Raw genomic sequence first — 12,310 nt, forward strand, 5'->3', positions numbered from 1 at the left:
TGGGGTTGCATTTTAATTTTACTTTCCCTGGTAAGTGTCTTTACAAACAACAAACTAGCTAGTATACCTATAAAGAGATAAAAAAAACTCCCATTTGTAAAACTGGAAACATAATTGGATGAAAAACGACTCAAACAATTATCCAAATAGTTAAACTAATTTATTAATCAACTTACTGTTCCAGCTGTACTAGTATACACTGTCTTTATATGTAGAAGCTCTTTGTGCATTTTGTTTGCAGAAATCCTAATTTGTAAAGTAACTAAAGCTGTCAGATAAATGTAGAGAAGTAAAAAATACAGTATATCCCTCTGAAAGTAGTAGAGTATAAGTAGAAAGCGGTGTGAAAAGAAAATAATCAAGTAGCCTAATACAAGTGCGCCAAATTTGCATTTAAGTTAATGTAATTTTTCACATCCAAACACTGATCAAGGGCCAAATTGGGGTTAGTTTTAGCATCAGTTTCAGGTACACTAGTTATTTTGCATGATGCTGAGCCAGTTTGGATTTTAAATGTTGAACTCAATTCATAAAGCCTAACTAAGTGGAAAATATTAACAAGACGTTGACAATAGATCTAGGCAAGCATTTTAAATACTTTGGGTCATTTTGTAAAAATAGAAAGGCACTCCAGTTGCTTTCGGGACAGGAAGCAAGGTTTCTGTCAGGGTTTTGCAGGTGTAAAGACATTTAAATGACTGAGTAAAAATTGGGGTAACCTCAAATGTACTGTATCCACAAAAATGTGGTTTAAAAGCAGCTGTTATCTGTAACCAAGACACGTACAAAGCATTCACTTTTCACCCAAATGGAGCCCAGTTTTAGTATAAAATGCTTCTCTGTGGACGTCTCTTTTCTTTTGCCAAAATTACATCATCTCCTCACAGGGATTCAGTGCTTTCCTGGACAAAAACTCCAGCAGGGTGGATGTACGTTGTCATGGAGGCTTGAACCCAGGTCAGCCACTTACAGCACACTTTCTCCCTGCTCACAATACACCGTCCTGCCCACCCAGAAAGTGCACACAAAGAATCCACACTAATCCCATCTTTTGTGGTCCTCCCATGTCTCGGCGTGGCTGTACCTCACCATCAACTGCTTTTACATGCACTTACAGGTCAAGAAAATAAAAATATATAGTTTAGAAATCTCCCTTTGTTGCACGCAAACAACCTCCACATAAAATCACTCATAAATGCAGGATAAGAGAGCCTTCAGGAGAACCTGATGCTATCACTGATGCCTTTTATCATCTTTTGTTATGATCTGTACTATCACACTGACAGCAGAGATAAAACAATGCTTCAAGCAGCTCTAGACTTTGTGCTCCAAGGAGAATAAAGGCTTAGAAAGTATACAGTAATAAATAAAGTAAGCATCCACAATAGGCTGAACAGAGCATGCATAAACATCTCCAGCAGTATTAACAGGAGTTGGACAGACAATAGAGAAGCCAGACGAAAATAACACTTGTCCTGAGAACAATAGTTTCACATCCCATTAAACCTCTGCAAAGTCGTTCACATCCCTACAATCACATTTACTCCTCTAAATGAAGTTTACGTAAGGCACATTTCAAGATAAAGAGCATTTACTTTGTCACATTATCACGTGTATTAATCAGTTTAATTAAACAATTAGTTTAAAAATGATTAAGGCAGCCGATAGAAGACACATAAAGAGCTCTTACCGCTTGAATATTAGTGTTTCTTGTCGCTTTATCGCATTTATATTCCCTTTTTCCTGATGATCACTCGCGCGTCTCACAGACACAAATCTCGACCTCACTTCCATGTGCTCGCGACCAGGACCACGCGCTCAGGGGAGCGCTCGGGATACGGCGCGTGACGTCACGACGAGGCTGGAAAGCCGGTCGAAAAGTCGGCTCTTTATAAACAGTAATACAGGTAAGTTTTAATTATATACGACAAAATATACAATGTGGAGACATCAATACACGTGGTACTCAACTGGGGTATTAACAAAGAGTTTTTATCGGCTAATATTGATTATTTTCTTGTAACATTCACACTAAAATTTGTTTTTTATGTCTAATATCTTAATTTAAAAAAGCAAAGATAGTTTCTTGTTGAAAAACACACTTCCAGACTATGTGAATAGTCTGCAGAGGCATGAATGTAAGAGTTTGCAACTGTAAACCAATTTGTTTTGTTTTCAGACATCAATAATTTGACTGAAATCTGATCTGAGACATGAAATTAAGTGATTATTTGATCATAATAAAAATCAGCTTCATTCCAAGTATGTTTAAGCAACCAAGGACTTTGAAGTAGCTTTTAATGTGCTTAAATCAAGCAGAAAACCATGTAGGAAATAAAGTCTGTGTGCATCAATTGATGTTTATTTTAAGTGTTTCTGGTGCAAATTAGAATCAAAATAGGTCAAATTCAAATACTGGATCCCCATATTTGCCCGCAGAATAGATATAGGAGTGATTGTGACACTTTTTGTGTCATTTGTCAGTTTGATAGCATCAGTGCTGTTAGAATATTGTCAATAACAAACTCTCACTTTGGTTCAAGTGTGCCATTTCACCCTAAAAGATGCTGCAATGTGTAATTAGGTACCAAAGTCTGAGCTTACCTGGTCGTCTTTATGGTCAAGCACAAGAAAAGCGTTGATAATTGCATCTTCAAGTGAAGATATTTGTCATCTTTACCCTTGATATACTTCATATTCTACCTATAGTAGCCTGAGGGAGAGGAGTGACTTTGAGCCTTATTACATCTCAACATGCGCATCTTATGTCCCTTTATTCAAATCATGCAATCATCTGTGGTTTATCTCCCTCTGTTGAACCCACTCAGTATGTACCTCCAGCGCATGTTAATGTGTCTGTGATGAAATATGTGATGTGTGTTTTTGCAAGAACAAGGACACAAATTCAAGAAGAAACATTTTTTTATATTTCAAAAAGAATCTAGGAACATAATGGAAAAAACCAAACACTGGGTCTGAACATCCAGACAATTGAGATCCAAAAATACATTTTCTTAGGAAATATTAATTATATACAAAACATAAAAATTTATATTTTAGTTTGGGCCCTCAACAGGGTAGCCCCATTTTTTAATATTTTATTAATAAAAATAAACTTTTAAATATTTAATCCACCCATAACTTCAATTGAGGCAGTTTTAACATTGAAATCAAACAAGATTCCAAACAACTTAATCCGCTTTGCATTTGCATGCAACAACAACTGTACACCCCAAGTCTTGAACTTGCATAAAAAACAAAAGGCCAAAAAGTCTATTTTGATTCAAACTTTTAAGCGCGAACGCTCTGCAGCTGTGCGAGTCTCTGCTTTAGAAGTTCACTTTTCCTCCTCAGCTGTTCTTTGAGCAAGAGGAGTCTCTGTTCGTCTGTCTGCATGCTGTAAATGCACTCTGTGGCCTTCTTCAGGATCACCACTTTGGCCGCCTTCTCGTTGTTGGCCACCTCTGGGATCTCATCCCGCAGGGCGAAGAAGCTCAACTTGAGCTCGTTCCTCCTCTGGCGCTCCAGTACATTATGAGTCCTTCTCTTGTCATAGTCCTCTGTGTCGGACGTCCGCGGGCTTGAGCACTTGCGGTTGCTGCTGATCTGTTTGAGGACCCTGCTGTGGCCACCGCTGCCTCCATGAGTACTGCTGCTGCTGCTGCTGCTGCTGCTGCTCTCCAGCTTCAGCCTCTTGACAGCCGGCTGCTCGTGCCTCATGGATGGATGGGCGGCGTAATTGTGCTGGTGGGTGGAGACGTGGCACCTCTTCAGCACGAGAGGGCTCGGGTGCCTGGTTTCTGCCGGGCTGGGGTCGCACCGCTTCACCGCTTGCCTCTTCTCCACTGTCACCACATCGATCTCTTCCTCTTCCTCCTGGTCCTCCTCCTCCTCCTCCTCCTCCTCCTCTTCGTCATCATCATCTCCATCCTCATCTTCTGCAACAGAAAAAATCAAAACACTCAGCATCAGCAGTCCATTCACACCACATGCCAAACAGAGAAGGAGGGGTACAATCTCTCCTTCCAGTTGGCTGCTTAACATTACAGCCTCCAGCTAATCTCACAGCAGTCTACAACATGACATGCAGCATGTCTCTGCCTCCTGCCTACAAACCTGACTGCAAATCACATTCATTAAAGCCTCCTTTTAGACAAAATAGTGGATGCACACTCAGCAGAAGGAAATTCCTAATTGCACAGAGGGGCGTGACTGCATCATCTTACCTGAGTCACTACAACTGCTGCTGCTGCTCCCGCTGTTTGGCGGTGTGTCCAGCCCCAAATCCTTACTAGGCAGCGTCCCAGCGCTCTGCTTGGGCGTCTCTGCAATCGGGTAAGGGAAAACCACGGATGGATCAATGCACTCAGACGCGGACGTGTTCAGGTCTTGCAGGTAGCTGCTGTTCAGCCTCCACGCGGCTGCACCGGCGGGCTCCGCGCACTCGCCGGCTGCCGCGGACTCCTTCCTGGCGGCGTGCAGGGAGGCGAGCCGCTCCGAGACCACCTTCTCCAGCTTGGCGGCGGCGGAGAAGCCGCTCCACATGCAGTCCTGGATGATGATGGACTTGAGGAAGGTCTGGGAGTAGTCCGCGTCGCAGATGATGCTCTGGTTGACCACGTCGTCGCCCAGGAACTCGGTCACCATCTCCAGCTGATCCGCCGTGGAGGGGAAGAGACTTGACAGAGACGGCCGGCGGCTCGGGGAGAGGGGAGGGGTCGGTAGCAGTTCAAATTTCTTCCAGATGTCTTCGCTCGGTGCCGGAGGCTGAAGCTGCTGAGGGTAGAAATCCTCCTCCTCGTTGTCATAGTAGAAATACGGTTGAAGGGAGTCGTAGTCGTAGTCATAGTTTTTACTCCCCAAACTTGAATTCAGCGGCATTTTGTCTCTTTTTCCTTATCGTGACGCTGTGTAAAAGAAAGAAAAAATGTTTGATTAGATGATTGTGCAGGTTCAAAGCTTGGCACTGATCCTGCTCTGCAACACCAAGTGTAAGCAACATCACATGGTCACTCCAAAACATCGACCCTCTTTTGCACGCCTTGCATGCATGCACCAGTGCTGCAGCAGCAGGTGCTCAAGTAAGAAACTGATCAATTCAGTGCATGAAGGGGAAACCCCAGTTACACCTTAACTGCTGCTGACGACAAACGAACACATTTTTTGACTAAAGTGGTGGAAAGGTGACGTGCAACCTCCCACTCCCTCTCTTACCTTTTAGATTTCAAACTCTTGGCGGAAGACGACGGGGCGAAATCGACCCAAAAGGCGCAAAAAAGGGCAGGAGAGTTATTCCAGTGCGAAAGTAACATTAAATCCTTTCCACGGAGGTGTTGCAGGCGGTTTCAGTGTGCGAAGCATGCATTGGGATCTGAAAGGCTGCACTAGCGACCCGGTGAAGACGATGCACAGTCTGTCATCGGCAGCGTGAGAATCACAGCTGAGAGCTTCGCCGGCTGCAATAAACCAGCCGCAGCACTGCCCCCTCTCCTCCGCTGTGTCCTTCCGCTCCGTTTCCCGCGAAACAGTCGTCGGCCTTGAAAATCTCACACAAGTCAAATTAAATTCGCCTTTTTATCGCGGAAAAAAAATCCACACACGACATAAAGGTCGATTTAAACTCAAAACACGCGCTTTTGTCGGTCTATTTAGTCTAAATGATGTAGTTTTTCTGCAGAGGGCCTATTTCGGGGAAAGAGAAGTGGGAGGGGTCATAGTAGAGTAGAGCTTCCATTGACGGGAGACATGCAAAAAATACTAATGCATGTAGTAGTAGGAGATAATTAGGATGAGTTGTGTTACTACTGTCCCGCCCTAATCATCACCAAACATCTCAAACTGCCTCGTAAAATCTGCTGCACGTTTTGATCTCATCGCAGTTCATCAATAAATTCAGATTTGCATATTTAAAAAGTAGATTAATTCACTTGATTTTGCACACCCAACAACTTTGCGTGTAAAGCGACTTTCTGCAGGAATTATATTCATAAAAGGTGATGTCTGGTTTGCACAATTTCTGCAGCAACATCTCGATATTGCACACAGAGCTCACAGGTGCAGCAGCTTACCTCGATCTGTCTGCAGCCACTGACAGCTCCCAATTGGCTGAAACAGGTGAATCCAACAAACACAGTAATTTCACTTTGTGGGATAATGTGTAAATTAGCATGCACCAACAACAACTAGAGTGTGCGTGTCTGAGATCTTGACAATATAATGCAGCTCGGGTTTTGAGGCTGGACAGATTGGCACCAATTAACTACAGGAAGGAAGCAATTAAAGAAATCAGATGGGTACCGCAGTTGGATGGAGGTGTCCTCCTCTTGCTGTGGTGGGGAGGAACGGTTTGGACGGGCTCGGAGCGCCCTCTGCTGGTCACAGTGATCCGGGACTGGATAGCAGCCAGTTAGGTGCAAGGTCAAACCATGGAGGTGAATATAAAATCCACAAAGCAACCATGAACTGGGGATTATTGATTGAAAGTAGATTAAACTAAGATTGCCTTGTGTAAAACTATGGATGGTTTAGTAACATATTAACGGTGTGTAGTGGGTTAGTAGAGCTTTTTATTGGGGTTATTGGGTCACTTCATTAAAAATTAGAGTTCTGGAGAAGCAATGAATAAATGTTACCAAAAATACACCTTTTTGAAGTAGTAGACTGGGCTATTAATAGATCGTTAAAAATATCACAATGATGCTGATCTATAATTTTGAGAAAGTTAATTTGTAAAATGACAATAAAATGACAAGTTTCTTTTTTGTTTTTGTTTTAGAAGGCACTTTAGGGCTACTACCTCTGTAAAGCAGTTTGAATTGCCCTGTTGTATGAAATGTGCTACACAAATAAAGCTGCCTTGACTTGCCTAACTCTGCCTGAATAACTAAAACAATAATTTTGAAGCATAGGATTATTTTATTTTATTTGTATTATTTTTTTGCTACTCTGTCTTAAATAAAAAAAGACTAACTATTATAATTAATAATAACAACCATAAATATTTATATAGCACCTTGAAAGACAGAGTTTACACAGTGCTTTGACAAATAAGGCAAAGCTGAAGCAACAAGAGTTTCTTGCAGAGGCAACATAACAATAAAAGGCAAACAGTGATGTCGAACTGCAACCAGACAAAATTTAAAATAGAACAATAGAGAAACAATTAAAAAACAAAAACAACAATAACAGCCCATACCAATAAGAATAAATACAAAGCAAATTGGCAGTAAATACAGAAATAATAGTACTTATAACAGAGTTAAACACTACTGAGACAGAATGAAATAATAAATTGAAGGCAAACTAATGACAAAACACTACCAGTAGTAATGGTAGCAGCAACAGTAGTAGCAATAGTAGAAGTAGTAGTAGTAGTATTAGTAGTAGTAGTAGTAGTAGTAGTAGTAGTAGTAGTAGTAGTAGGAGTTCCCCCCTGCTCACTGATGGCGTGGATGGATCACTGGGCCCACCGACACAGGCCCAGGGGCCCAAAGCCCCCCAGGCCTTCACCTGCAAAATGTCTCTCAATTTAACACATACCAACAAGGAAGAGACCCCAAATTACCCAAAATGACACAAAACAATCCCAAAGAGATGCAAACAGCAACAAAAGTGGCAAAACCAGCACAAAGTTTATGTGTCTTGCCCCCATGTACAAGGTGGTGGGGCCTTTTACAAAAATGTGCCCTGGGGCCCGTTGTCTATTATTTCGCCCATGACTGAAGGATATGGTTCACTAATGCTTGTGGGCACATAAATGTTCACTTCTCGAGGCGTCAGAGGAAAAAATAAATCAATAGTTGAGTGGGTAAATGGAGGAGAGCAGAAAGGAGACAAGAGGTTAGAAAAGGAGAGAGGAAAACGTTTCTGTTGTTATCGGACGTGAAAAAAAAACCCCAAAGTGAAATAACACCCTCTCTCCTCTCCTCTGTGCTCATTCCTTCCTCCTTTCCCTCCGTTCTCTCCTTTCCTCACTTTAGGATGCTGTGTGGAGGATAGCGATCATAACCACCAGACTCCTGTGCGGTGGTCATTGTGTTTATCGGCTCCGGATGTTTCTTGTGTTACTGTGTTTTCCGAGCGTCTGGAGACACAGAGGGAAGCTTTGAGACCGGCTGGCATCATTTCCTCTGATAAGTGGAGACTGAAGGTGCCTGGGAGAAGTTTGATTTTTTTCTCTCTCTCAGTAAAACTGGTGCTACCACTTTTGATTGACACAATCTAGAGGTTACATTCACAAAAATATTCACTATTTTCTATCAAGGGCAGATTTTTCCACAGGAATAAAGTGCTCAGTAATATGTGCTGTAAAAACATCTATATTATCAGGTCAACCATTAAGGTGGATTTACAGTGTTAATCCTTAAACACATGGATCAACATCATTTCTCATCTGCTGCATTCAGACACCTTCCACAATCATTTTAACAAACCTAAGAAAATTTGTTTGGTCAAAACACAAAAAACAAAAACACAGAAAAAAACATAATAAGCAACTTCGCAAGAAATGTCCTGCAAACTGCAATTTGCAATCCCCACCACTGGATGTCACTATTTCTCCTGAAATCTTACACACTGTTCTTTTAACTGCTTGAAACCTGAGCAAATATTATTATCACTTTTAATCTACCAATATCCTGCCATTTGCAGGACATTTCTTGTCAAGTTGCTCATTGACTTTTTTCCATGTTTTGTATCGAAAATTAATCCAATTGGTTGAGAGTTCAAAGGTTTAACTACTTGTGAAAGGTGTCTTAATGCAGCACAAGAAAAGTGATGTTGATCCTGGTTTCAAATTGTTGTTTGTCTCAAAAGCCTGGAAAAAAAGGCAAGACAGATTTTTAATATAGTATCTATGCTGATATTTCCAAAACTACATGTATCAGTTAGATATAAAATTGTTAAATGATTCATGGGGGAGATTTACACAACTGCTACTCTTCCTTTTGACTCCTTTCTGCACTTCCCTAATTTCTGACCACAAAATCCAACGTCCTGTGTCCTGTGTCCTGTGTCCTATTTTATACATACAGCATATTCAGCACACTACGAGTTCTGCTATATCAGTCATTTCCTCTGCTGTGTGTGTTACCATGCAACAGATGAAGTGATGCTGCTGTTGCATCAGTCAGTTACATGCACTTAAATTCATTTATACATTGAAACCTAACACATCGGCAGGCACATATGGATGGACAGACGACGTGCTGTCAGGACCCGGTTCAGCACAATGCCTCCACATGAGGCAGGAAATCAATAACTGCTCAGCTTAGTCGCTGGAGAGGAGGTTGCCAACTAAGCAGTCAACAATGAGGGCATGGCAGATCTGTCAGACTACTCAAGAGCTAATTGTGTCATTAATTATTGACAGTGACAACGGACAGTTATCGACAAACCCTGTATCATCTACACAACCTAACCTGCGGGGCACTGATAGAAACACACTCACAGTCTTGTTTAGTTGTTAATATTTGATTTGTCTCTTCATGTGCACAAGTGATCACATTAAAAGACACTACAGATAAATATGAAATGTATTCTGCTCCCTCTACTAGTAGGAATTCAGCCAACTGTCCTCTTTATGATCAATTTTTTATTGCTTTTATTATCTTTACACTGTGCAGGTGCAGCAAGACAAGAGCCCAGTCCTGCCCTGGTGATCTTTATCTCACCTGTCATGGAAAATTATTCAATATGAAAGTATTTGAATGGCATCATGTATAACTGTATAAATGCATGATTCATACATGGTCATGGTTTAGGTACTTTTCCTCAGAGTCGCTCACTATCTTAACCTTCAGACACCCTGCAGCCTCCTCACAAGTCTGCATGAAGACAGTGAAAGACCCCCCAAAAGTACCTAAACCATGTACAAATCATACATTCATTCAGTTACTATCATACATGATGACATTCAAATACTTTCATACTGAATAATTTTCCATGACATCACCCCACCCTATAACATCAAAGTGAAATAAAGAATACCTGGAGAAGTTAAATCACAATCTAAATAGAAAAATAGATAACATAAAGTGGAAATAAAATAACTGTTATATATTTTATAACAGCACTGAAGTTAAAAATAAAAAAGATAAGATAGATAGTATGCCGCTGCTGGTGTATCAATAGGAACAGTGACTAACGTGGCATTTATATCTATATGGGAAGACATCAGTAAATAAGGTCAGAAATTGGGGTCAACAACGTACATTTGATGACCGTGATGTTTGTGCAGTGGTGTGATATGTAAGGAAAAGCAGAACTCTTTCTCAGGTGACTAAGAAGTTCACTGTATATTAAAATGTTTCGGCCAAAGAAGATAAATAAATGCAGAGGAGCTGGTGTCTCAGGTGGTTGTCAGGGCTGTATGCATCGTGACAAAAACACCTGTGGACACGACTCAGCACAACAAGACGAAACAAGAAGAGTTTCAGGAGCACCTATCATGAGCTCTGCAGCCGCACATGTGATGCAACATAAATCACTGTGAGGAAAGTGAAGAGGTGATTGATATACTGCAAAAGCAGAGACAACATCCAGATTGTTTACCAAGCTCTCTGCGTTGTTTGACATCTAGTTCCTCTCCGGAGTTTATGACTAACATGCAATGATACACTCCTTCAGTGCCAACTCAGAATCAGCTGCTTTTTTGTGCTAGAGTTGAATATTTCTGCTGAAGTTGGAAAATTTTGTCTAAAGATGGAGTTCAAGTGGAGCTTTCTACTCTCTGACATGCAGCTCTTCTGTTTAAAGCACGCTCACAAATGACCACCAGAGGGCAGATTGTATCACCCAAAACAAAAAAGCTTCAATATCTAATATATAAACTGTGCTGTTCTTATGTGCACTTGATTTGCAGGTTTTTCATTGCTGCACTTTTAATTCCTTAGTTGAATTTGAGGCAACTCATCACTGCACTGTAAATGCATTTCTGGTAGGTTCGATTGTTAAAATTTAATTTAATTTAATTTTATTTTATTTTTAAAGCTATATCTTATTCTGTCTTTATTTATTTTATCCTGTTTTTTGTTGTTTATTGTGTTCAAATTTAATTCTAATGCTGTCCTTCATCTGATTAAAGCACTTTAAATTGTCTCAGTGTTTAAAAGAGGCTCCCTTGCCTACATTTGTCATTCATTAACAGTTTGTGATTATAAATCCTAATTGTACATCACAACAGTACACTGCACAGTTACCTGAAAATCCAACTAATGTGTACTACCATGTTTTTATTTGAAAAGCTTAATAATAATAATCTCAATGGCCGATATTGCAAACACTTGGCAACTCAGACCAAAAAAATCTAGGCTGATAAATAGCACTAAAAGGAAAAATATCTGATTTGTGGGTGAACTGTCCCTTTAACAACTCCCTGCATCTAGATTTTTTTAATACGATCACTGGAATGTATCTTATGCCTGTTTAATGTTTGGCAGCCAGATGTGTTCAGACTTCCTGGAGTCAGAGAACCGAAAAATCACAAAATGTCTTCATTATTGTAAATGTTAAACGCAAATAGGTGTTTAGATTAGTGTGATAAGAGACATCTACTACCCTGCAAACCCATGAAAAGAGTTTCCTACTCCTTAAAAGACACACATACAACAGAATAAATGTTGCGGGGGGGTTTATAATCTGGGGAACTTGGATTTCCAAGTCATGAAAAATGAATGCTAAAATAAAAATGCATGCCAATATCAATAATATCCAAAGTCGCCACCTCCTACAGCAAAAAACAAAAACAACACTGCTAAGCTATGACATTATTATTGATACACACAGATATGCATTAACTGACGAGGAGTCCTGACTGTTGCAACCACTCAGACACATTTATACAAGAATACCTGGGCACAACTCATACTATGTTATCCAAAATCAAACCCACAAAGCAAGTAGTAGTGCACGCAGTTGCACAAAACACACTTCTGGACATAAAACTCAACTTGTAAAAGTCAATGGTTTATTTTCAAAAGAAAATCACAAAGTCCTGCGGTGTTATCAGTAAACAGTTATCAGTAAACGTAATAAAAAAGCTGACATTATGAAGGAATTATACTGTAGCTTTTGGATTTAACACACAACTCGCAGGTACGAGCTCTTTAGTAAACATCTGACTTTGGTTACAGCTGCAGGGGAAAGGCATGTCTGCTAGTAAAAGGCGGTCTGTGTCAACTGGTAAAATTGCTACAGAAGCTGAGTTTCCCTCAGGCAGCCAGCAGACGCACAAACAACTGTGTGTTTTGACTGAAAATTAGGTTGCAGACTTTACTCACAGCACTCAACAGTAGCATTCTTCCATATCACA

At 40.6% G+C, this 12,310-nt stretch overlaps 1 protein-coding gene and 1 long non-coding RNA gene across 3 annotated transcripts in view; both read right to left on the minus strand.

The window, feature by feature from the left end:
* Positions 1-1,781, minus strand: part of LOC121960356 — a 34,124-nt gene extending 32,343 nt beyond the window's left edge. The window contains exon 1 of the long non-coding RNA XR_006106971.1: positions 1,691-1,781. This is a non-coding gene — a long non-coding RNA (uncharacterized LOC121960356). The remainder of the gene's footprint in view (positions 1-1,690) is intronic.
* A 1,157-nt stretch (positions 1,782-2,938) lies between these two features.
* Positions 2,939-6,226, minus strand: LOC121960607 (transcriptional regulator Myc-like). Of its 2 annotated transcripts, none has more exons than XM_042510391.1 (3): positions 6,069-6,226; positions 4,227-4,907; positions 2,939-3,938 (listed from the first exon to the last, which is right to left on the minus strand). In XM_042510391.1, the coding sequence occupies exons 2-3, from the start codon at positions 4,879-4,881 to the stop codon at positions 3,292-3,294; spliced, it is 1,302 nt and encodes a 433-aa protein (XP_042366325.1). In that variant the 5' UTR covers positions 4,882-4,907; positions 6,069-6,226; the 3' UTR covers positions 2,939-3,291. The 2 variants fall into 2 exon arrangements, with proteins under 2 accessions (XP_042366325.1, XP_042366324.1); XM_042510390.1 differs by lacking the exon at positions 6,069-6,226 and adding an exon at positions 5,215-5,455 and having other exon boundaries at positions 2,940-3,938.
* Between the last annotated feature and the right edge of the window lie 6,084 nt (positions 6,227-12,310).

This window comes from Plectropomus leopardus, chromosome 21 (genome assembly GCF_008729295.1).
Source record: "Plectropomus leopardus isolate mb chromosome 21, YSFRI_Pleo_2.0, whole genome shotgun sequence".
Classification (NCBI taxonomy): domain Eukaryota; kingdom Metazoa; phylum Chordata; class Actinopteri; order Perciformes; family Serranidae; genus Plectropomus; species Plectropomus leopardus.